The 26,421-nt window shown below is 52.8% G+C and overlaps 1 protein-coding gene across 6 annotated transcripts in view; it reads right to left on the reverse strand.

Annotated features, from left to right (window-relative positions):
* LOC122540254 (rhotekin-like) overlaps positions 1-26,421 on the reverse strand; it is a 232,917-nt gene that overhangs the window by 28,968 nt on the left and 177,528 nt on the right. For all 6 annotated transcript variants that reach the window (XM_087997953.1, XM_087997915.1, XM_087997890.1 and 3 more), the window contains one exon: positions 17,825-17,932. In XM_087997953.1, the coding sequence (XP_087854079.1) occupies positions 17,825-17,932 (108 nt within the window). The remainder of the gene's footprint in view (positions 1-17,824; positions 17,933-26,421) is intronic.

Consider the following 26,421-nt stretch of genomic DNA (forward strand, 5'->3'; position numbering starts at 1 on the left):
AGAAAAACCCACCAGAAACAGCAGAAAAACACCAGAAAAACCCACCAGAAACAGCAGAAAAACACCAGAAAAACCCACCAGAATCAGCAGAAAAACACCTGAAACACCCACCAGAATCAGCAGAAAAACACCAGAAAAACCCACCAGAAACAGCAGAAAAACACCAGAAAAACCCACCAGAAACAGCAGAAAAACACCAGAAAAACCCACCAGAAACAGCAGAAAAACACCAGAAAAACCCACCAGAAACAGCAGAAAAACACCAGAAAAACCCACTAGAAACAGCAGAAAAACACCAGAAAAACCCACCAGAAACAGCAGAAAAACACCAGAAAAACCCACCAGAAACAGCAGAAAAACACCAGAAACAGCAGAAAAACACCAGAAAAACCCACCAGAAACAGCAGAAAAACACCAGAAAAACCCACCAGAAACAGCAGAAAAACACCAGAAAAACCCACCAGAATCAGCAGAAAAACACCAGAAAAACCCACCAGAATCAGCAGAAAAACACCAGAAAAACCCACCAGAATCAGCAGAAAAACACCAGAAAAACCCACCAGAATCAGCAGAAAAACACCAGAAAAACCCACCAGAATCAGCAGAAAAACACCAGAAAAACCCACCAGAAACAGCAGAAAAACACCAGAAAAACCCACCAGAAACAGCAGAAAAACACCAGAAAAACCCACCAGAAACAGCAGAAAAACAGCAGAAAAACCCACCAGAAACAGCAGAAAAACAGCAGAAAAACCCACCAGAAACAGCAGAAAAACAGCAGAAAAACCCACCAGAAACAGCAGAAAAACACCAGAAACACCCACCAGAAACAGCAGAAAATCACCAGAAACACCCACCAGAAACAGCAGAAAAACACCAGAAAAACCCACCAGAAACAGCAGAAAAACACCAGAAAAACCCACCAGAAACAGCAGAAAAACACCAGAAAAACCCACCAGAAACAGCAGAAAAACAGCAGAAAAACCCACCAGAAACAGCAGAAAAACAGCAGAAAAACCCACCAGAAACAGCAGAAAAACAGCAGAAAAACCCACCAGAAACAGCAGAAAAACAGCAGAAAAACCCACCAGAAACAGCAGAAAAACAGCAGAAAAACCCACCAGAAACAGCAGAAAACCACCAGAAAAACCCACCAGAATCAGCAGAAAAACACCAGAAAAACCCACCAGAAACAGCAGAAAAACAGCAGAAAAACCCACCAGAAACAGCAGAAAAACAGCAGAAAAACCCACCAGAAACAGCAGAAAAACAGCAGAAAAACCCACCAGAAACAGCAGAAAAACAGCAGAAAAACCCACCAGAAACAGCAGAAAAACAGCAGAAAAACCCACCAGAAACAGCAGAAAACCACCAGAAAAACCCACCAGAATCAGCAGAAAAACACCAGAAAAACCCACCAGAAACAGCAGAAAAACACCAGAAAAACCCATCAGAAACAGCAGAAAAACACCAGAAAAACCCATCAGAAACAGCAGAAAACCACCAGAAAAACCCACCAGAATCAGCAGAAAAACACCAGAAAAACCCACTAGAAACAGCAGGAAAACACCAGAAAAACCCACCAGAATCAGCAGAAAAACACCAGAATCAGCGACTGGTCTGAACACAATCAGAAAACCATCTTCACTCATTCAGTGTCACAGCAGACAGGCCACGATTCACTGACAAGGGTCACCCTCACCCCCCTCCGTCACTCACCCTCACCCCCCTCCGTCACTCACCCTCACCCCCCTCCGTCACTCACCCTCACCCCCCTCCGTCACTCACCCTCACCCCCCTCCATCACTCACCCTCACCCCCCTCCATCACTCACCCTCACCCCCCTCCATCACTCACCCTCACCCCCCTCCGTCACTCACCCTCACCCCCCTCCATCACTCACCCTCATCCCCTCCATCACTCACACTCACCACCCTCCATCACTCACACTCACCCCCCTCCATCACTCACCCTCATCCCCTCCATCACTCACACTCACCACCCTCCATCACTCACACTGACCCCCCTCCATCACTCACCCTCACCCCCCTCCATCACTCACCCTCATCCCCTCCATCACTCACACTCACCCCCCTCCATCACTCACACTCACCACCCTCCATCACTCACACTCACCACCCTCCATCACTCACACTCACCCCCCTCCGTCACTCACCCTCACCCCCCTCCGTCACTCACCCTCACCCCCCTCCATCACTCACCCTCACCCCCCTCCATCACTCACCCTCACCCCCCTCCATCACTCACCCTCATCCCCTCCATCACTCACACTCACCACCCGCCATCACTCACACTCACCCCCCTCCATCACTCACACTCACCCCCTCCATCACTCACACTCACCCCCCTCCATCACTCACACTCACCCCCCTCCATCACTCAGCCTCATCCCCCTCCATCACTCACCCTCATCCCCCTCCGTCACTCACCCTCACCCCCTCCATCACTCACCCTCACCCCCCTCCATCACTCACACTCACCCCCCTCCGTCACTCACCCTCACCCCCCTCCATCACTCACCCTCATCCCCCTCCATCACTCACCCTCACCCCCCTCCATCACACAGCCTCATCCCCTCCATCACTCACACTCACCCCCCTCCATCACTCACACTCACCCCCCTCCATCACTCAGCCTCATCCCCTCCATCACTCACACTCACCCCCCTCCATCACTCACACTCACCACCCGCCATCACTCACACTCACCCCCCTCCATCACTCACACTCACCCCCCTCCATCACTCAGCCTCATCCCCTCCATCACTCACACTCACCCCCCTCCATCACACACTCACCCCCCTCCATCACTCACCCTCACCCCCCTCCATCACTCACCCTCATCCCCTCCATCACTCACACTCACCCCCCTCCATCACTCACACTCACCCCCCTCCATCACTCACACTCACCCCCTCCATCACTCACACTCACCCCCCTCCATCACTCACACTCACCCCCCTCCATCACTCAGCCTCATCCCCCTCCATCACTCACCCTCATCCCCCTCCGTCACTCACCCTCACCCCCTCCATCACTCACCCTCATCCCCCTCCATCACTCAGCCTCATCCCCCTCCGTCACTCACCCTCACCCCCTCCATCACTCACCCTCATCCCCCTCCATCACTCAGCCTCATCCCCCTCCGTCACTCAGCCTCATCCCCCTCCGTCACTCACCCTCACCCCCTCCATCACTCACCCTCACCCCCCTCCATCACTCACCCTCACCCACCTCCATCACTCACACTCACCCCCCTCCGTCACTCAGCCTCATCCCCTCCATCACTCACACTCACCCCCCTCCATCACTCACACTCACCCCCCTCCATCACTCACCCTCACCCCGCTCCATCACTCACCATCACCCCCCTCCGTCACTCACCCTCACCCCCCTCCGTCACTCACACTCACCCCCCTCCGTCACTCACCCTCATCCCCCTCCATCACTCACACTCACCCCCCTCCATCACTCACCCTCATCCCCTCCATCACTCACACTCACCCCCCTCCATCACTCACCCTCACCCCCCTCCATCACTCACCCTCACCCCCCTCCATCACTCACCCTCACCCCCCTCCATCACTCACACTCACCCCCCTCCATCACTCACACTCACCCCCCTCCATCACTCACACTCACCCCCCTCCATCACTCACACCCTCACCCCCCTCCATCACTCACCCTCATCCCCTCCATCACTCACACTCATCACCCTCCATCACTCACACTCACCCCCCTCCATCACTCACACTCACCCCCCTCCATCACTCAGCCTCATCCCCCTCCATCACTCACACTCACCCCCCTCCATCACTCACACTCACCCCCTCCATCACTCAGCCTCATCCCCTCCATCACTCACACTCATCCCCTCCATCACTCACACTCACCCCCCTCCATCACTCAGCCTCATCCCCTCCATCACTCACACTCACCCCCCTCCATCACTCACACTCACCACCCGCCATCACTCACACTCACCCCCCCAATCACTCACACTCACCCCCCTCCATCACTCAGCCTCATCCCCTCCATCACTCACACTCACCCCCCTCCATCACTCACACTCACCCCCCTCCATCACTCACCCTCACCCACCTCCATCACTCACCCTCATCCCCTCCACCACTCACACTCACCCCCCTCCATCACTCACACTCACCCCCCTCCATCACTCACACTCACCCCCTCCATCACTCACACTCACCCCCCTCCATCACTCACACTCACCCCCCTCCATCACTCAGCCTCATCCCCCTCCATCACTCACACTCACCCCCCTCCATCACTCACACTCACCACCCTCCATCACTCACACTCACCCCCCTCCATCACTCACACTCACCCCCCTCCATCACTCACCCTCATCCCCTCCATCACTCACACTCACCCCCCTCCATCACTCACACTCACCCCCCTCCATCACTCACACTCACCCCCCTCCATCACTCAGCCTCATCCCCCTCCATCACTCAGCCTCACCCCCCTCCATCACTCACACTCACCCCCCTCCATCACTCACACTCACCCCCCTCCATCACTCACCCTCATCCCCTCCATCACTCACACTCACACCCCTCCATCACTCACACTCACCCCCCTCCATCACTCAGCCTCATCCCCCTCCATCACTCACACTCACCCCCCTCCATCACTCACCCTCATCCCCTCCATCACTCACACTCACCCCCCTCCATCACTCACACTCACCCCCCTCCATCACTCAGCCTCATCCCCCTCCATCACTCACACTCACCCCCCTCCATCACTCACACTCATCCCCTCCATCACTCACACTCACCCCCCTCCATCACTCACACTCACCCCCCTCCATCACTCACACTCACCCCCCTCCATCACTCACACTCACACCCCTCCATCACTCACCCTCACCCCCCTCCATCACTCACACTCACCCCCCTCCATCACTCACCCTCACCCCCCTCCATCACTCACACTCACCCCCTTCCATCACTCACACTCACCCCCCTCCATCACTCACACTCACCCCCCTCCATCACTCACACTCACACCCCTCCATCACTCACACCCTCACCCCCTCCATCACTCACACTCACCCCCCTCCATCACTCACACTCACCCCCTCCATCACTCACACTCACCCCCCTCCAGCACTCACACCCACACCCCCTCCATCACTCACACTCACCCCCCTCCATCACTCACACTCACCCCCCTCCATCACTCACACTCACCCCCTCCATCACTCACACTCACCCCCCTCCATCACTCACCCTCACCCCCCTCCATCACTCACCCTCACCCCCCTCCATCACTCACACTCACCCCCCTCCATCACTCACCCTCACCCCCCTCCATCACTCACCCTCACCCCCCTCCATCACTCACACTCACACCCCTCCATCACTCACACCCTCACCCCCTCCATCACTCACACCCTCACCCCCACCATCACTCACACTCACCCCCCTCCATCACTCACACTCACCCCCCTCCATCACTCACACTCACACCCCTCCGTCATCACACACTCACACCCCTCAGTCATCGCACACTCACACCCCCCTCCGTCATCGCACACTCACAGCCCCCTCCGTCATCTCACACTCACACCCCCCTCCGTCATCGCACACTCACAGCCCCCTCCGTCATCACACACTCACACCCCTCAGTCATCGCACACTCACACCCCCCTCCGTCATCGCACACTCACAGCCCCCTCCGTCATCTCACACTCACTCCCCCCTCCGTCATCTCACACTCACACCCCCTTCCGTCATCTCACACACACACCCTCCTCCGTCATCTCACACTCACACCCCCCTCAGTCATCGCACACTCACAGCCCCCCGTCATCTCACACTCACACCCCCCTCCGTCATCTCACACTCACACCCCCCTCAGTCATCACACACTCACACCCACCTCCGTCATCGCACACTCACACCCCCCTCCGTCATCGCACACTCACACCCCCCTCCGTCATCGCACACTCACACCACCCTCCGTCATCGCACACTCACACCCCCCTCCGTCATCACACACTCACACCCCCCTCCGTCATCTCACACTCACACCCCCCTCCGTCATCGCACACTCACACCCCCCTCCGTCATCGCACACTCACACCCCCCTCCGTCATCGCACACTCACACCCCCCTCCGTCATCTCACACTCACACCCCCCTCCGTCATCACACACTCACACCCCCCTCCGTCATCGCACACTCACACCCCCCTCCGTCATCGCACACTCACCCCTCCCTCCGTCATCGCACACTCACACCCCCCTCCGTCATCTCACACTCACACCCCCCTCCGTCATCTCACACTCACACCCCCCTCCGTCATCTCACACTCACACACCCCTCCGTCATCGCACACTCACACCCCCCTCCGTCATCTCACACTCGCACCCCCCTCCGTCATCGCACACTCACACCCCCCTCCGTCATCGCACACTCACACCCCCCTCCGTCATCGCACACTCACACCCCCCTCCGTCATCGCACACTCACACCCCCCTCCGTCATCGCACACTCACACCCCCCTCCGTCATCACACACTCACACCCCCCTCCGTCATCGCACACTCACACCACCCTCCGTCATCCCACACTCACACCCCCCTCCGTCATCTCACACTCGCACCCCCCTCCGTCATCGCACACTCACACACCCCTCCGTCATCTCACACTCGCACCCTCCTCCGTCATCTCACACTCGCACCCTCCTCCGTCATCGCACACTCACACCCCCCTCCGTCATCTCACACTCACACCCCCCTCCGTCATCTCACACTCGCACCCTCCTCCGTCATCTCACACTCACACCCTCCTCCGTCATCACACACTCACACCCCCCTCCGTCATCGCACACTCACACCCCCCTCCGTCATCTCACACTCACACCCCCCTCCGTCATCGCACACTCCCACCCTCCTCCGTCATCACACACTCACACCCCCCTCCGTCATCGCACACTCACACCCCCCTCCGTCATCGCACACTCACACCCCCCTCCGTCATCGCACACTCACACCCCCCTCAATCATCTCACACTCACACCCCCCTCCGTCATCACACACTCACACCCCCCTCCGTCATCGCACACTCACACCCCCTTCATCATCTCACACTCACACCCCCCTCCGTCATCTCACACTCACACCCCCCTCCGTCATCGCACACTCACACCCCCCTCCGTCATCGCACACTCACACCCCCCTCCGTCATCTCACACTCGTACCCCCCTCCGTCATCGCACACTCACACCCCCCTCCGTCATCTCACACTCACACCCTCCTCCGTCATCGCACACTCACACCCCCCTCCGTCATCTCACACTCACACCCCCCTCCGTCATCTCACACTCACACCCCCCTCCGTCATCTCACACTCACACCCTCCTCCGTCATCGCACACTCACACCCCCCTCCGTCATCTCACACTCACACCCCCCTCCGTCATCTCACACTCACACCCCCCTCCGTCATCCCACACTCACACACCCCTCCGTCATCGCACACTCACACCCCCCTCCGTCATCGCACACTCACACCCCCCTCCGTCATCCCACACTCACACACCCCTCCGTCATCGCACACTCACACCCTCCTCCGTCATCACACACTCACACCCTCCTCCGTCATCACACACTCGCACCCTCCTCCGTCATCACACACTCACACCCCCCTCCGTCATCACACACTCACACCCCCCTCCGTCATCTCACACTCACACCCCCCTCCGTCATCGCACACTCACACCCTCCTCCGTCATCGCACACTCACACCCCCCTCCGTCATCTCACACTCACACCCCCCTCCGTCATCTCACACTCACACCCCCCTCCGTCATCGCACACTCACACCCCCCTCCGTCATCGCACACTCACACCCCCCTCCGTCATCTCACACTCACACCCCCCTCCGTCATCACACACTCACACCCCCCTCCGTCATCACACACTCACACCCCCCGTCATCACACACTCACACCCCCCGTCATCTCACACTCACACCCCCCTCCGTCATCGCACACTCACACCCCCCTCCGTCATCGCACACTCACACCCCCCTCCGTCATCTCACACTCACACCCCCCTCCGTCATCACACACTCACACCCCCCGTCATCACACACTCACACCCCCCGTCATCTCACACTCACACCCCCCTCCGTCATCGCACACTCACACCCCCCTCCGTCATCGCACACTCACACCCCCCTCCGTCATCACACACTCACACCCCCCTCCGTCATCGCACACTCACACCCCCCTCCGTCATCTCACACTCGCACCCCCCTCCGTCACCACACACTCACACCCCTCCGTCATCGCACACTCACACCCCCCTCCGTCATCTCACACTCACACCCCCCTCCGTCATCTCACACTCACACCCCCCTCCGTCATCTCACACTCACACCCCCCTCCGTCATCTCACACTCGCACCCTCCTCCGTCATCTCACACTCACACCCCCCTCCGTCATCGCACACTCACACCCTCCTCCGTCATCGCACACTCACACCCCCCTCCGTCATCTCACACTCGCACCCTCCTCCGTCATCTCACACTCACACCCCCCTCCGTCATCTCACACTCACACCCCCCTCCGTCATCTCACACTCAGACCCCCCTCCGTCATCTCACACTCACACCCCCCCTACGTCATCGCACACTCACACCACCCTCCGTCATCACACACTCACACCCCTCCGTCATCGCACACTCACACCCCCCTCTGTCATCGCACACTCACACCCCCTTCGTCATCTCACACTCACACCCCCTTCCGTCATCACACACTCACACCCTCCTCGGTCATTTCACACTCACGCCCCCCTCCATCATCGCACACTCACACCCCCCTCCGTCATCTCACACTCACACCCCCCTCCGTCATCTCACACTCACACCCCCTCCGTCATCTCACACTCACACACCCCTCCGTCATCGCACACTCACACTCCCCTCCGTCATCACACTCGCACCCCCCTCCGTCATCTCACACTCAGACCCCCCTCCGTCATCTCACACTCACACCCCCCCTACGTCATCGCACACTCACACCACCCTCCGTCATCACACACTCACACCCATCCGTCATCGCACACTCACACCCCCCTCCGTCATCTCACACTCACACCCCCCTCACACACTCGCGTTTCCCCCTCACACACTCGCGTTCCCCTCTCACACACTCACGTTCCCCCCTCACACACTCATGTTCCCCCCTCACACACTCACGTTCCCCCCTCACACACTCACGTTCCCCCCTCACACACTCGCGTTCCCCCTCACACACTCGCGTTCCCATCCTCACACACTCGCGTTCCCCCTCACACACTCGCGTTCCCCCCTCACACACTCGCGTTCCCCCCTCACACACTCGCGTTCCCCCTTACACACTCGCGTTCCCCTCTCACACACTCACGTTGCCCCCTCACACACTCACGTTCGCTCCTCACACACTCGCGTTCCCCTCTCACACACTCGCGTTCCCCTCTCACACACTCGCATTCCCTTCTCACACACTCACGTTCCCCCCTCACACACTCACGTTCCCCCCTCACACACTCGCGTTCACCCCTCACACACTCACGTTCCCCCCTCACACACTTGCGTTCCCCCCTCACACACTCGCGTTCACCCCTCACACACTCACGTTCCCCCCTCACACACTCACGTTCCCTCCTCACACACTCGCGTTCCCCTCTCACACACTCGCGTTCCCCTCTCACACACTCGCATTCCCTTCTCACACACTCGCGTTCACCCCTCACACACTCACGTTCCCCCCTCACACACTCACGTTCCCTCCTCACACACTCGCGTTCCCCTCTCACACACTCGCGTTCCCCTCTCACACACTCGCATTCCCTTCTCACACACTCACGTTCCCCCCTCACACACTCACGTTCCCCCCTCACAAACTTACGTTCCCCCCATCACACACTCGCGTTCCCCCCTCACACACTCACGTTCGCCCCATCACACACTTACGTTCCCCCTCACACACTTATATTCCCCCGCTCACACACTCGCGTTCCCCCCTCACACACTCACGTTCGCCCCATCACACACTTACGTTCCCCCCTCACACACTTACATTCCCCCCCTCACACACTCGCGTTCCCCCCTCACACACTCGCGTTCCCCCCTTTCACACTCACGTTCCCCCCTCATACACTCACGTTCCCCCTCACACACTCGCGTTCCCCCCTCACACACTCGCGTTCCCCCCATCACACACTTACGTTCCCCCCTCACACACTCGCGTTCCCCCCTCACACACTCGCGTTCCCCCCTCACACACTCGCGTTCCCCCCTCACACACTCGCGTTCCCCCCTCACAAACTTACGTTCCCCCCTCACACACTCACGTTCCCCCCTCACAAACTTACGTTCCCCCCTCACACACTCACGTTCCCCCCTCACACACTCACGTTCCCCCCCTCACGCACTCACGTTCCCCCCTCACACACTCACGTTCCCCCCTCACACACTCACGTTCGCCCCATCACACACTTACGTTCCCCCCTCACACACTTACATTCCCCCCCTCACACACTCGCGTTCCCCCCTCACACACTCGCGTTCCCCCCTCACACACTCGCGTTCGCCCCTCACACACTCACGTTCCCCCCTCACACACTCACGTTCGCCCCATCACACACTCGCGTTCCCCCCTCACACACTCGCGTTCCCCCCTCACACACTCACGTTCCCCCCTCACACACTCACGTTCCCCCCCACACACTCACGTTCCCCCCTCACACACTCGCGTTCCCCCCTCACACACTCGCGTTCGCCCCTCACACACTCACGTTCGCCCCTCACACACTCACGTTCCCCCCTCACACACTCGCGTTCCCCCCTCACACACTCGCGTTCGCCCCATCACACACTCGCGTTCCCCCCTCACACACTCGCGTTCCCCCCTCACACACTCACGTTCCCCCCTCACACACTCGCGTTCTCCCCTCACACACTCGCGTTCCCCCCTCACACACTCGCGTTCCCCCCTCACACACTCGCGTTGCCCCCTCACACACTCGCGTTCTCCCCTCACACACTCGCGTTCCCCCTTACACACTCGCGTTCCCCCCTCACACACTCATGTTCCCCCCCCACACACTCACGTTCCCCCCTCACACACTCACGTTCCCCTCTCACACACTCGTGTTCTCCCCTCACACACTCACGTTCCCCCCTCACACACTCGCGTTCCCCCCTCACACACTCGCGTTCGCCCCATCACACACTCGCGTTCCCCCCTCACACACTCGCGTTCCCCCCTCACACACTCACGTTCCCCCCTCACACACTCGCGTTCTCCCCTCACACACTCGCGTTCCCCCCTCACACACTCGCGTTCCCCCCTCACACACTCGCGTTGCCCCCTCACACACTCGCGTTCTCCCCTCACACACTCGCGTTCCCCCTTACACACTCGCGTTCCCCCCTCACACACTCATGTTCCCCCCCTCACACACTCACGTTCCCCCCTCACACACTCACGTTCCCCTCTCACACACTCGTGTTCTCCCCTCACACACTCACGTTCCCCCCTCACACACTCGCGTTCCCCCTCACACACTCGCGTTCCCCCCCATCACACACTCGCGTTCCCCCCTCACACACTCGCGTTCCCCCCATCACACACTCGCGTTCCCCCCTCACACACTCGCGTTCCCCCCTCACACACTCACGTTCCCCTCTCACACACTCGTGTTCTCCCCTCACACACTCACGTTCCCCCCTCACACACTCGCGTTCCCCCCTCACACACTCGCGTTCCCCCCATCACACACTCGCGTTCTCCCCTCACACACTCGCGTTCCCCCCCTCACACACTCACGTTCCCCCCTCACACACTCACGTTCCCCTCTCACACACTCGTGTTCTCCCCTCACACACTCGCGTTCTCCCCTCACACACTCGCGTTCCCCCCATCACACACTCACGTTCCCCCCTCACACACTCACGTTCCCCCCTCACACACTCACGTTCCCCTCTCACACACTCGTGTTCTCCCCTCACACACTCACGTTCCCCCCTCACACACTCGCGTTCCCCCCTCACACACTCGCGTTCCCCCCATCACACACTCGCGTTCCCCCTTACACACTCACGTTCTCCCCTCACACACTCGCGTTCCCCCCTCACACACTCGTGTTCTCCCCTCACACACTCGTGTTCTCCCCTCACACACTCACGTTCTCCCCTCACACACTCACGTTCCCCCCTCACACACTCGCGTTCCCCCCTCACACACTCGCGTTCCCCCTTACACACTCACGTTCCCCCCTCACACACTCGCGTTCTCCCCTCACACACTCGCGTTGCCCCCTCACACACTCGCGTTCCCCCTTACACACTCGCGTTCTCCCCTCACACACTCGCGTTCCCCCTTACACACTCGCTGTATTGTGAATGCCCCATTGAGCCCATCATGCCTGAACTGGCTCTTCCAATGAGTGTCATTATTTTGTGTAACCTGTTGCTTTTTCCCATATCCTCACACTGGTATTTCCATCCAGATTCTTATCCAGTGCATCCTGGATTGCCATATTTCCAGGCAGGGCATTCCAGCCCTTGACAACTCTCCCTCAAAATGTTTATTTGACAGCCGTTTCCCTCAGGAGTTTAAACCTTCCCATTCTTGTTGCATTCACAGCTTCTCCTGATCTGCTCTGTCCAGTCCATAATTTGTGTAAATCATTCCTGCACTCTCTCTCTCTCTCTCTAATACATTCACATCTCTCCTATAATGTGGCACCCAGGACTGTACACAATACTCCAGCTGACGTCGAACGACTGTCTTGTACATGGTCAATATCACCTCTGGGCCCTTGTAGACTCTGCCCCTATTAATAAGGTTCACTAACTGCTCTCTCTCCCTGTCCTGCCACCTTCAATGCTCTGTGCATACATACACCCAGCTCCCTCTGCTTCTGCTGCCCTACCTTCAGAATTTACCCCTTTGGGACCCTCAAACCACACGGATCAATGTTGATTTCATCAGTTTCCTCATCGTCCCTCCCCCACCTTATCCCAGATCCAACCTTCCAATTTGGCAACATCCTCTTGACCTGTCCATCTTCTTTCCCACCTATCCACTCCACCCTCCTCTCTGACCTATCAACATTACCCCGATTTTTATCTACCTATCGCATTCCCAGCTACCTTCCGGAGCATCCGGAATAAGGTGAGTGAACCTGCAGCATGGGGTGGTACCTGGGACTTCGATGTTGTGGCCATTTCGGAGACATGGGTTGAGCAGGGACAGGAATGGTTGTTGCAGGTTCTGGGGTTTAGATGTTTCCATAAGAACAGAGAAGCTGGTAAAAGAGGGGGAGGTGTGGCATTGTTGGTCAAGGACAGTATTACAATGGCCGAAAGGACGTTTGAGGACTCGTCTATTGAGGTCATTTGGGCTGAGGTTAGAAACAGGAAAGGAGAGGTCCCCCTGTTGGGAGTTTTCTATAGGCCTCTGAATAGTCTCAGAGATGTTGAGGAAAGGATAGCAAAGATGATTCTCGATAGGAGTGAGACTGACAGGATAGTTGTTATGGGGGACTTCAACTTTCCAAATATTGACTGGGAATATGATTGTTTGAGCACTTTAGATGAGTGAGTTTTTGACCAATGTGTGCAGGATGGTTTCCTCACACAGTATATAGACAGACCAACAAGGGGTGAGGCCACATTAGATTTGGTACTGGGTAATGACACCGGCCAAGTGTTAGATTTGGAAGTGGGTGAGCACTTTGGTGATAGTGACCACAATTCACTTTAGTGATAGAAAGGGATAGGTGTATACTGCAGCTGGGATGAAAGCAATTTCGATGCAATGAGGGAAGATTTAGGATGTATAGGATGGGGAAGGAAACTGCAGGGATGGGCACATTAGAAATGTGGAGCTTATTCAAGGACCAGCTACTACGTGTCCTTGATATGTATGTACCTGTCAGGCAGGGAGGAAGTGTTTGAGCAAGGGAACTATGATTTACTAAAGACATTGAATCTCTTGTCAAGAGGAAGAAGAAGGTTTATGTTTGGATGAGACATGAAGGTTCAGTTCGGGCGCTTGAGAGTTACAGGTTAGTCAGGAAAGACCTAAAGAGAGAGCGCAGAAGAGCCAGGAGGGGACATGAGAAGTTGCTGACAGGTAGGATCAAGGAAAACCCTAAAGCTTTCTGTAGGTATATCAGAAAGGAAAGAATGACTCAAGTAAGATTAAGGCCAATCACAGACAGTAGTGGGAAGCTGTGCGTGGAGTCAAGGAGATTGGAGTAGCCCTAAATGAATAATTTTCATTGGTATTCACATGGAAAAAGACCATGTAGTGGAGGAGAGTACTGAGGCGCAGGCTATTAGACTACACGGGATTGAGGTTCACAAATGGGGGACTGGAGGTTAGCAAATGTTGTCCCCTTGTTCAAGAAGGGGAGTAGAGACAACCCTGGGGATTATAGACCATGGAGCGTTACTTTGGTTGTGGGTAAAGTGTTGGAAAGGGTTATAACAGATAGGATTTATAATCATCTAGTAAGGAATAGGTTGATGAGGGACAGTCAGCACAGTTTTGTGAAGGGTAGGTTGTGCCTCACAAACCTTATTGAGTTCTTTGAGAAGGTGACAAAACAGGTAGATGAGGGTAAACCAGTTGATGTGGTGTATATGCATTTTAGTGAGGCGTTTGATAAGGTTCCCCATGATAGGCTATTGCGCAAAATAAGGAGTTTCGGGATTGAAGATGATTTAGTGGTTTGGATCAGAAATTGGCGAGCTGAAAGAAGACAGAGGGTGGTGGTTGATGGGAAATGTTCATCCTGGAGTCCATTTAGTAGTGGTGTACCGCAAGGATCTGTTTTGGGGCCACTGCTGTTCGTCATTTTTATAAACGACCTGGATGAGGGTGTAGAAGGATGGGTTAGTAAATTTGCAGACGACACTAAGGTCGGTGGAGTTGTGGATAGTGACGAAGGATGTTGTAGGTTACAGAGAGACATAGATAAGCTGCAGAGCTGGGCTGAGAGGTGGCAAATGGTGTCCATAGATTGTTAAGAAGGTGTGTTAGCTTTTATTAATAGAGGGATTGAGTTCCGGAACCATGAGGTTATGCTACAGCTTTACAAAACTCTGGTACGGCCGCACTTGGAGTATTGTGTACAGTTCTGGTCACCGCATTATAGGAAGGATGTGGAAGCTTTGGAAAGGGTGCAGAGGAGATTTACCAGGATGTTGCCTGGTATGGAGGGAAGGTCTTACGAGGAAAGGCTGAAGGACTTGAGGCTGTTTTCGTTAGAGAGAAGAAGGTTGAGAAATGACTTAACTAGAACATGCAAGATGATCAGAGGGTTAGATAGGGTGGACAGGGAGAGCCTTTCCTCTTGGATGGTGGTGGCCAGCACAAGGAAACATATGTGGCACAGTGGTTAGCACTGCTGTCTCACAGCGCCAGAGACCCAGGTTCGATTCTAGTTTCAAGTAACTGTCTGTGTGGAGTTTGCACATTCTCCCCGTGTCTGCGTGGGTTTCCTCCGGGTGTTTCAGTTTCCTCCCATAATCCAAAGATGTGCAGGTCAGGTGAATTGGCCATGGTAAAAGTGCTCATAGTGTTCAGGGATGTGTAGGTTAGGTGCATTAGTCAGGGGTAAGTATAGTATAACACAGTAGGGGAATGGGTCTGGGTGGGTTACTCTTCGGAGGGTTGGTGTGGACTTGTGGGATGAAGGGCCTGTTTCCACACTGTAGGGATCCTATGATTCTTTAAATTGAGAGTTGATAGATATAAGACAGATGTCAGAGAGTAATAGGGGTGTAGATCACTCTGCCTGTAACAGTAGTAGACTCACTAACTTTAAGGGTATTTAAATGGTCACTGGATAGACATTTGGATGAGAATGGAATAGTGAGGGTTAGATGGGCATCCAATTAGTTCCACAGATCAGTACAACATTACTGTACAGTAATTCCTCTCTTCAAGAAAGGAAATAGGGAAATCCCCGGCAATTACAGACCAGTCAGTCTCACGTCTGTCGTCTGCAAGGTGTTAGAAAGGATTCTGAGGGATAGGATTTATGACCATCTGGAAGACCTTGCTTGATTAAATGCAGCCAACACGGCTTTGTGAGGGGCAGGTCATGCCTCACAAACCTTATCGAGTTCTTTGAGGATGTGACTAGAAAAGTTGATGAGGGTCGAGCTGTGGATGTGGTGTATATGGAGTTCAGCAAGGCATTTGATAAGGTTCCCCATGGTAGGCTCATTCAGAAGGTCAGGAGGAATGGGATACAGGGGAACGTAGCTGTCTGGACACAGAATTGGCTGGCCAATAGAAGACAGCGAGTGGTAGTAAAAGGAAAATATTCTGCCGGGAAGTCTGTGGTGAGTGGTGTTCCACAGGGCTCTGTCCTTGGGCCTCTACTCTTTGTAATTTTTATTAATGACTTGGATGAGGGGATTGAAGGATGGGTCAGCAAGTTTGCAGATGACACAAAGGTTGGAGGTGTCATTGACAGTATAGAGGGCTGTTGTAGGCTGCAGCGGGACATTGACAGGATGCAGAGATGGGCTGAGAGGTGGCAGATGGAGTTCAACCTGGATAAATGCGAGGTGATGCATTTTGGAAGGTCGAATTTGAAAGCTGAGTACAGGATTAAGGATAGGATTCTTGGCAGTGTGGAGGAACAGAGAGATCTTGGGGTGCAGGTACATAGATCCCTTAAAATGGCCACCCAAGTGGACAGGGTTGTTAAGAAAGCATATGGTGTTTTGGCTTTCATTAACAGGAGGATTGAGTTTAAGAGTCGTATAATCTTGTTGCAGCTCTATAAAACTTTGGTTAGACCGCACTTGGAATACTGCGTCCAGTTCTGGTCGCCCTATTATGGGAAAGATGTGGATGCTTTGGAGAGGGTTCAGAGCAGGTTTACCAGGATGCTGCCTGGACTGGAGGGCTTATCTTATGAAGAGAGGTTGACTGAGCTCGGACTTTTTTCATTGGAGAAAAGGAGGAGAAGAGGGGACCTAATTGAGGTATACAAAATAATGAGAGGCATAGATAGAGTCGATTGCCAGAGACTATTTCCCAGGGCAGAAATTACTAACACGAGGGGTCATAGTTTTAAGCTAGTTGGCGGAAAGTGTAGAGGGGATGTCAGAGGTGGGTTCTTTACACAGAGAGTTGTGAGAGCATGGAATGCGTTGCCAGCAGCAGTTGTGGGAGCAGGGTCATTGGGGACATTTAAGAGACTGCTGGACATGCATATGGTCACAGAAATGTGAGGGTGCTTACATGAGGATCAGTGGCACAACATCGTGGGCTGAAGGGCCTGTTCTGTGCTGTACTGTTCTATGTTAAGATCGAGGGCTGAAGAGTTCTCTGTTTGCCCCAGCCCCACTCCCTCCTATTTATCTCCTACCATTCCACCCCCCCAACATATTCCTGATGAAGATCATATGCTTGAAACTTTGACTCTCCAGCTCCCCGAATGCTGCCTGACCTGCCGTGCTCTTTCAGCACCACACTTTCTGACATTAGAATTTACCCCCTTTATTTTGTGTTGTCTTTCAGTATTATCTCAACCAAAGTGCATCACCTTGTACTTCTCTGCACTGAACCTAATCTGCCCCCATTCCACCCCCCACTCCACCAACTTATCAATGTTCCAAATGACTAGACTCTCTGAAAGATTGCTGAGCTGTTTGATAGCTATAGACAGCATTAGTCAGAGCCAATAGCAAAGGGTTAAACTTAAAAACAAATTAGTCAAAAATGTTTGAAATAAATTTGAGATTTCATACCCATCTGATGGTATAGTGAGACTCCTTGCCTTGACATTGTTACTGGTGGTTTCCGTGGAGATACAACATCAATTTTCATTAACTGATCGCAGCATTGTTTCCATGCACCTGAGGAGACAAGATCAGTGAGCCACCCATCCCACAGACAAACATAACCTGAACAAGGGCACATCAGGAAAGAAAGCACCCAATACTTCAGACCAAAACCCAAAGTCTGCCATCGTTATCCAACAGCTCAAATAGTAAACAGGGAGAGGGACCAAGCAAAGATTTCAGAACAACAACAAATACTTCATATCAGTCTTTACCCAGAAGAAATGCTGAGGAGGTACTGACGGACTACAGAGCTGAAACAGAAGAAAGTCTACAAGTCTTGTGTTAGAATCATCAATTCAAAAAGTACAAAAGAGGCCCTTTGGCCCATCAAGACTGTACTATGGTAAAGAGGAAATGTTTTTGATTATTTACAGTGTGGAAACAGGGCCTTTGGCCTAACAAGTCCACACCAACCCGCCGAAGCGTAACCCACCCAGACCCATTCCCCTACATTTACCCCTTCACCTAACACTACGGGTAATTTAACATGGCCAATTCATCTAACCTGCACATTTTTGGACTGTGGGAGGAAACCGGAGCACCTGGAGGAAACCCACACAGACACGGGGAGAATGTGCACCATGAGAGAGTTGCCTGAGGCAGGAATTGAACCCGGGTCTCTGGCGCTGTGAGGCAGCAGTGCTAACCACTGTGCCGCCTATAAATCTACAATAATCTCACTTACCAGCATTCGGCCCATAACATCGAACATAGAAACGTACAGCACAGAACAAGCCCTTTGGCCCACGATGTTGTGTTGAGATTTAATCTGAATGTAAAATATAGTAACAACCTACACATCCCTCAACTCACTGCTATCCATGTGCATGTCCAGCAGTCGCTTAAATGTCCCCAATGACTCTGCTCCCATCACCACCACGAGCAACGCAGTCCATGCATTCACAACTCTCTGCGTAAAGAACCCTCCTCTGGCCTCTATACCTTCCTCCTAATATCTTAAAACTATGACTCGTACCAGTCAATCCTGCCCTGGGGAAAAGTCTCTGGCTATTGACTCTACCCATACCACCCCAATTACCTTGTACACCTCGATCAGGTCTCCTCTCTTCCTCCTTCTCTCCAGAGAGAAAAGTCCGAGCTTATTCAACCTTTCTTCATACGGCAAGCCCTCCAGTCCAGGCAGCATCCTGGTAAACCTTCTTTGCACCCTCTCCAAAGCCTCTGTATCTTTCCTATAGTAAGGCGACCACAACTGGACACAATATTCCAAGTGTGGTCTCACCAGGGACTTGTAGAGCTGCAGCAAAACCTCGCAGCTCTTAAACTTGATCCCCCATTAATGAAAGCAAAAACACTTGGGTGGCAACTTTGAGGGATCTATGTACTTGCACACCCAGATCCCTCTGTTCCTCCACTCTGCCAAGAATCAAGCCTTTAATCCTATATTCAGCATTTGAGTTTGACCTTCCAAAATGCATCACTTCACATTTATCCAGGTTGAACTCCATCTGCCATTTCTCAGCCCAGCTCTGCATCCTGTCTATGTCGTGCTGCAGCCTGCAGTAGCCCTCTATACTATCGATGACACCTCCAACTTTTGTGTCATCTGCAAATTTACTAACCCACCCCTCAACCTCCTCGTCCAAGTCATTTATAAAAACTATAAAGGGGCCCCAAGAACAGAGCCCTGCGGGACCCCACTCAACACTGACTTCAAGGCAGAATACTTTCCAACTACAACCACTCTCTGCCTTAATAACTTTGAATGTTATAACATTTGTCATCCTCATCCTCGTATGTTTTAAAGCTGGTAAGGTTTCCCACCTCAACTCCCCTTCCCGAGCAGTATATCCCACACCCCACACCTCCTGCCTTTCCTTTTTTAAATTACGCCCCTTTGTTCTTCATCCTTTAACAAAAGGGAACAGCTGCTTTCTACCTCCCCCACCCCTATCCATGCCCCTCAAAGTCTTACCCAGCTCTATCAGGGTCCCCCTCAACCCGAACGTATCCAGCCTCCCTTCATTGTTTTCTAATGTCTTGCCATTCACTGACTTCTCTTACATATTCCAAATGATGCACTTTATTTCAGTTAAATTCCTGCTGCTACCAATATGCTGCTCTCAACCATCCGTTTCTATCCTTTAATTTGATTGGATTTGATTTATTGCTGCCACATGTACCTAATGACAGTGAAAAGCTTTGTTTGTGAGCAGCAAACAAGGACATACAGATGAGCTGGTATTCAGACAGAGCAAGGTGTACAGGTTTGCACGTTCTCCCCGTGTCTGCGTGGGTTTCCTCCGGGTGCTCCGGTTTCCTCCCACAGTCCAAAGATGTGCAGGTGAGGTGAATTGGCCATGCTAAATTGCCCATAGTGTTCGGTAAGGGGTAAATGTAGGGGTATGGGTGGGTTACTCTTCGGCGGGTCGGTGTGGACTTGTTGGGCCGAAGGGCCTGTTTCCACACTGTAATGTAATCTAATCTAATCTAAAAAAAAAGTCCCTCAGCCTTTCCTCGTAAGACCTTCCCTCCATACCAGACAACATCCTAGTAAATCTCCTCTGCACCCTTTCCAAAGCTTCCACATCCTTAATAATGCAGTGACCAGAACTGTACACAATACCCCAAGTGCGGCCGCACCAGAGTTTTGTACAGCTGTAGCATAACCTCATGGTACCGGAACTCGATCCCTCTATTAATAAAAGCTAAAACACCGTATGCCTTCTTAACAACCCTGTCAACCTGGGTGGCAACTTTCAAGGATCTGTGTACCTGGACACCGAGAACTCTCTGCTCATCTACACTACCAAGGATCTTACCATTAGCCCAGAGCTTTGCATTGCGGTTACTCTGACCAAAGTGAATCACCTCACACTTGTCCACATTAAACTCCATTTGCCACCTCTCAGCCCAGCTCTGCAGCTTATCTATGTCTCTCTGTAACCTACAACATCCTTCGTCACTATCCACAACTCCACTGACCTTAGTGTCGTCTGCAAATTTACTAACCCACCCTTCTACCCCCTCATCCAGGTTGTTTATAAAAATGACGAACAGCAGTGGACCCAACACCGACCCTTGCGGTACACCACTAGTAACCGGACTCCAGGATGAACATTTCCCGTCAACCACCACCCTCTGTCTTCTTTCAGCAAGCCAATTACTGATCCAAACTGATATATCTCCCACAATCCCATTCCTCCACATTTTGTACAGTAGCCTACTGTGGGGAACCTTATCGAACGCCTTGCTGAAATCCATATACACCACATTAACTGGTTTACTCTCATCTACCTGTTTGGTCACCTTCTCAAAGAACTCAATACGGTTTGTGAGGCACGACCTGCCCTTCACAAAACCGTGCTGACTATCCCTGGTCACATAGTAATGAGCCCAGCAGACATTCACCTGGTCTATGCTCCTACTTCTGGGCACATTACTATGTGATTCGGGGAATAATCCAGAGATTAAAACAAGAAGGTACAATAACGCCTCTTCTTCCTCAAACAGCTCAGGATATTCAGCTTGTCCATAAGGACCCTCACCAACTTCTACAGATACACCATTGAGAGCAGACTGTCCGGGTGTATAACGGCCTGATACGGTAACAGCTCTGCCCAGGACCGTAAGAAACTACAGAAGATTGTGTGCACAGCCCAGACCATCAGGATAGAGCCCCCTGATCCTCACCTTCTGGAAGAAAGTAAGTTCTTCCTTTAATAACTTACCTCATGGAATCAGCAGCATCCATTTTGCAGTGAGCGGTCAGAGTGAGGACCGAGGGCTGCCGGGAAGGTAAATAAATCCTTTAAATAACTTACCTCGTGAGTAGGTGGAGCCACGCTGAGCAGGAGTGGACATGGAACTGCAGGGTAAATGAAGTAATATATTTGGGCAGTTGTGTTACCTGAAACACTACTTAGGTCGTGTCTCCCACCCATTCATCTTCTCCAACCAGATGATCACCGGATTGGTAAGGTAAGTAGTTTGTTTAAGTCTCTTTGGGAATTCAGAAGAGTTGAATGTTCCTCCTGCAGAATGTGGGAGGTAAGGATCACCACTAGTATCCCTGCTGACTACATCTGGGGGAAGTGCACCCAACTCCAGCTCCTCGAAAACAGCATTAGGGAACTGGAGCTGGAGCTGGATGAACTTCGGATCATTCGGGAGGTGGAGAGGTTACAGGGAGGTAGTCACACCTCAGGTACAGGAAAACGGTAGATGGGTTACAGTCAGGGAATAGAAAGGGAACAGACAGTGCAGGGATCCCCTGCGGCCGCTCCATTTTGGATACTGTTGGAGGAGACCACCTATAGGGGAAAGCCATAGTGGCCAGGTCTCTGGAACTGAGCCTGGCTCTGTGACTCATGAAGGAAGGAAGGAGAATAGAAAAGCACTAGTGGGAGGAGGGGATGAAGGTGATAGGTCAAGGAGGAGGGTGGAGTGGATAGGTGGAAAGGAAGATAGGCAGGTAGGTCAAGTCATGGGGACAGTGCTGAGCTGGAAGTTTGGAACCAGGGTGAGGTGGGGGGAGGGGAAATGAGGAAGCTGTTGAAGTCCACATTGATGCCCTGGGGTTGAAGTGTTCTGAGGTGGAAGATGAGGCGTTCTTCCTCCAGGCGTCTGGTGGTGAGGGAGCGGCGGTGAAGGAGGCCCAGGACCTCCATGTCCTCGGCAGGGTGGGAGGGGGAGTTGAAATGTTGGGCCACAGGGCGGTGTGGTTGATGGGTGCGGGTGTCCCGGAGATGTTCCCTAAAGCGCTCTGCTAGGAGGCGCCCAGTCTCCCCAATGTAGAGGAGACCACATCGGGAGCAACGGATACAATAAATGTCAGTTCATAATCTATTTACCTATTTGTTCTTCTACCTCATGCTCACTGTTGGGAGGCCTGTAATACAGCCCCAACTGCACCATTCTTATTTCTCAGCTCCACCCATAATGCCTCACTACTCAAGACCTCCTTAGTGTGCTCCTTTAGCACAGCCGTGATATCGTCCCTGACCAGCAATGCAACTCCACCCCCCCACCCCCTTTTACTTCCCTCCCTGTCCTCTCTGAAGCATCCAAATCCTGGAACTTTTAGTTGCCAATCATCATCCCCTTCCTTCAACCAAGTCTCTGATTGCAATAACGTCAAACTCCCAGGCACCAATCCAAGCCCTAAGTCCATCTGCCTTACCCACTATAGGCCTTGCATTAAAGTAGATGCATTTCAGGCCACCTGTTTTTTTGTGCTCATCTGCTCTCTGTCTATTCTTCCCTATATTAATGCTATCTTCATAATTCTTACAGTCTCCAATCTCCACCTCGCACTACCTCACACTTTTCCACATTAAACTCCATTTGTCACTTCTCAGCCCAGCTCTGCATCTTGTCTATGCTACTCTGTAACCTAAAAATCCTTTGGCACTATCCACAACTCCACCGACTTTAGTGTCATCTGCAAATTTACTAACCCATCCTTCTACGCCCACCTCCAGATCGTTTATTAAAATGACAACCAGCAGTAGCCCCAAAACAGATCCTTGCGGTGTCCCACTAGTAACTGAACTCCAGGATGAACATTTCCCATCAACCACCACCCTCTGTCTTCTTTCAGCAAGCCAATGTCTGATCCAAACCACTAAATCACCCTCAATCCCGAAACTCCGTATTTTGTGCAATAGCCTACCGTGGGGAACCTTATCAAGCACCTCACTGAAATCCATATACACCGCATCAACCGCTTTACAGCTGCTTGGTCACCTTCTCAATAAGGTTTGTGAGGCACGACCTACCCTTTATCAAACCATGTTGACTATCCCTCATCAAATTATTCCTCACTAGATGACAGGAGCAGAGGAGCTTCTCATCAAAAGGAAGAAGGAAGCTTTCTTAAGGCTGAGGAAGCAAGGATCTGGCACAGCTTTAGGGTAGCTAGGAAAGAACTCAAAACTGGGCTGAGGAGAGTTAGGAGGGGGCATGAGAACGCCTTGGTGGGAAGGATTAGGGAAAACCCAAAGGCGTTCTACGTGTATGTGAGGAATAAGAGAATGATCAGAGAGAGTGTTGGGCTGATCAGGGATAGTGGAGAGAACCTGTGCCTGGAGTCTGAAGAGGTAGGGGAGGCCCTAAATGAGAGTTTAGCTTCAGTATTCACTAGAGAGAGAGACCTTGTTGATAGTGAAAACACTGTGGACTGGGTTAATGGGCTTGAAAAGATCGATATTGAGGAAGTGGATGTGCTGGAAATTCTGGGAAGCATCAAGATAGATACGTCCCCAGGGCCAGACCAGAGATATCCAAGGTTACTGCGGGAAGCGAGGAATGAGATTGCTGGGCCTCTGGCGATGACCTTTGCATCCTCACTCTCCATGGGATAGTACCAGATGATTAGAGGGAGGTGAATGTTGTTCCTCTGTTCAAGAAAGGGAATAGGGAATTCCCTGGGAATTACAGACCAGTCAGTCTTACTTCTGTGGTCAGCAAAGTACTAGAAAGGATTCTGAGAGATAGGATTTATGACTATTCAGAAAAACATAGTTTGATTAAAGATAGCCAGCATGGCTTTGTGAGAGGCAGGTCATGCCTCACAAGCCTTATTAAGTTCTTTGAGGACGTGACGATACAAGTTGCCAAAGGTTGAGCAGTGGATGTGGTGTATATGAATTTCAGTAAAGCATGTGAGCACATGGTAAATCCATTCAGAAAGTTAGGAGGTGTGGGATACAGGGAAATCTGGCTGTCTGGCCGAAAGAAGACAGCAAGTGGTAGTGGATGGAAAGTATTCCGCTTGGAGGTCGGTGACCAGTGGTATCCCACAGGGATCTGTTCTTGGGCCTCTGCTCTTTGTAGATTTTATAAATGACTTGGATGAAGAAATGGAAGGGTGGGTTAGTCAGTTTGCCGATGACACATGGTGTTGTAGTTAGTGTCGAGGGTAGTTGCAGGTTACAATAAGTCATTCACAGGATTCAGAGCTGGGCTGAGAAGTGGCAGATGGAGTTCAACCTGGATAAATGCAAAGTGATTCATTTTGGAAGGTCAAATTTGAATGCAGATTACAGGGTTAAAGACAGGATTCTTGGCAGTTTGGGGGAACAGCAGGATCTTGGGGTCCACGTATATAGGTCCCTCAAAGTCGCTTCCCAAGTTGATAGAGTTGTTAAGAAGGTGTATGGTGTGTTGGCTTTCATTAACAGGGGGATTGAGTTTAAGAGCCGCAGATTATGCTGCAGCTCTATAGAGCGCTGGTTAGACCACACATGGAATATTGTGTCCCGTTCTGGTCACCTCATTATAGGAAGGATGTGGAAGCTTTAGAGAGGGTGCAGAGGAGATTTCCCAGGATGCTGCCTGAACTGGAGGGTGTGTCTAATGTGAGACTGCTGAACAAGCACATGGACTGTAGGAAGTTCAGGGGAGTGTAGATTAGGTTGATCTTAGATTAAGATAAATTAAGATAAAAACGTGGTGGGCCAAAGGGTCTGTATTGTGCTGTACTGTTCTATGTTCTATACCACCCCACCACCCTCCAGATACAGTGCATCACCTTCCGTCATTTCCACCACTACAAACAGACCCCACCACCAGAGATATATTTCCCTACCCACCCCATCAGCTTTCCACAAAGACCATTTCCTCCACAGCTCCCTCATTAGGTCCACCCCCCCCCCCCCCCCCCACAAACCCACCCTCCCATCCTGGCACCTTCCCTTGCCACTGCAAGAATTGCAAAACCTGCACCCACACCTCGCCCCTCACCCAGGTCCAAGGCCCCAAAGGATCCTTCCACATCCGACAGAGGTTTACCTGTACCTGCAAACACCTCATCCACTATGTCCCGATGTGGTCTCCTCTAAACTGGGGAGACAGGACACCAACTCACGGAACATTTCAGACAACATCGCTGGGACACACACACCAAACAACCCCACTGCTCTGTGGCCAAACACTTTAACTCACCCCCACTCTGCCAATGACATGCAAGCCCTGGCCCTCCTTCACTGCCAAATTCTAGCCGCCCGACACCTAGAGGAAGAATGCCTCATCATCTGCCTTGGGACCCTCCAACCACATGGTATTAACGTTGACTTCACCAGTTTCCTCATCTCCCCATCCCCCTCCTCATCCCAGATCCAACCTTCCAACTCGGCACTGCCCTCAGGAACTATCCTACCTGTCCATCTTTCTTCCCACCTTTCTGCTCCACCCTCTCCTCTGACCAATCACCATCACCCCCACCTGGATCCATCTATCACATTCCCAGATACCTCACCCCATCCCCCAACCCTCCTATTTATCTCTCAGCCTCTTACCCCCTTCACATTCCTGATGAAGAGCTTATGCCCAAAATGTTGATTCTCCTTGTCCTCGGACACTGCTTGACCTGCTGTGCTTTTCCAACTCCGCATTTTTCGATCGAGACCATGACGGAATCCACCCTCCCATCCGTGGACTCCATTTACACAGCTCACTGCCACAGAGAGGCTGCCAACATCATCCAAGCCCCCTCCCATCCCGGAAATGATCTCCTACAATCTCTTCCATCAGGCAGA

Source organism: Chiloscyllium plagiosum, unplaced genomic scaffold (assembly GCF_037043375.1).
Source record: "Chiloscyllium plagiosum isolate Xiang-an unplaced genomic scaffold, Cpla_swu_hap1 HiC_scaffold_1, whole genome shotgun sequence".
In the NCBI taxonomy this organism is placed as follows: Eukaryota; Metazoa; Chordata; class Chondrichthyes; order Orectolobiformes; family Hemiscylliidae; genus Chiloscyllium; species Chiloscyllium plagiosum.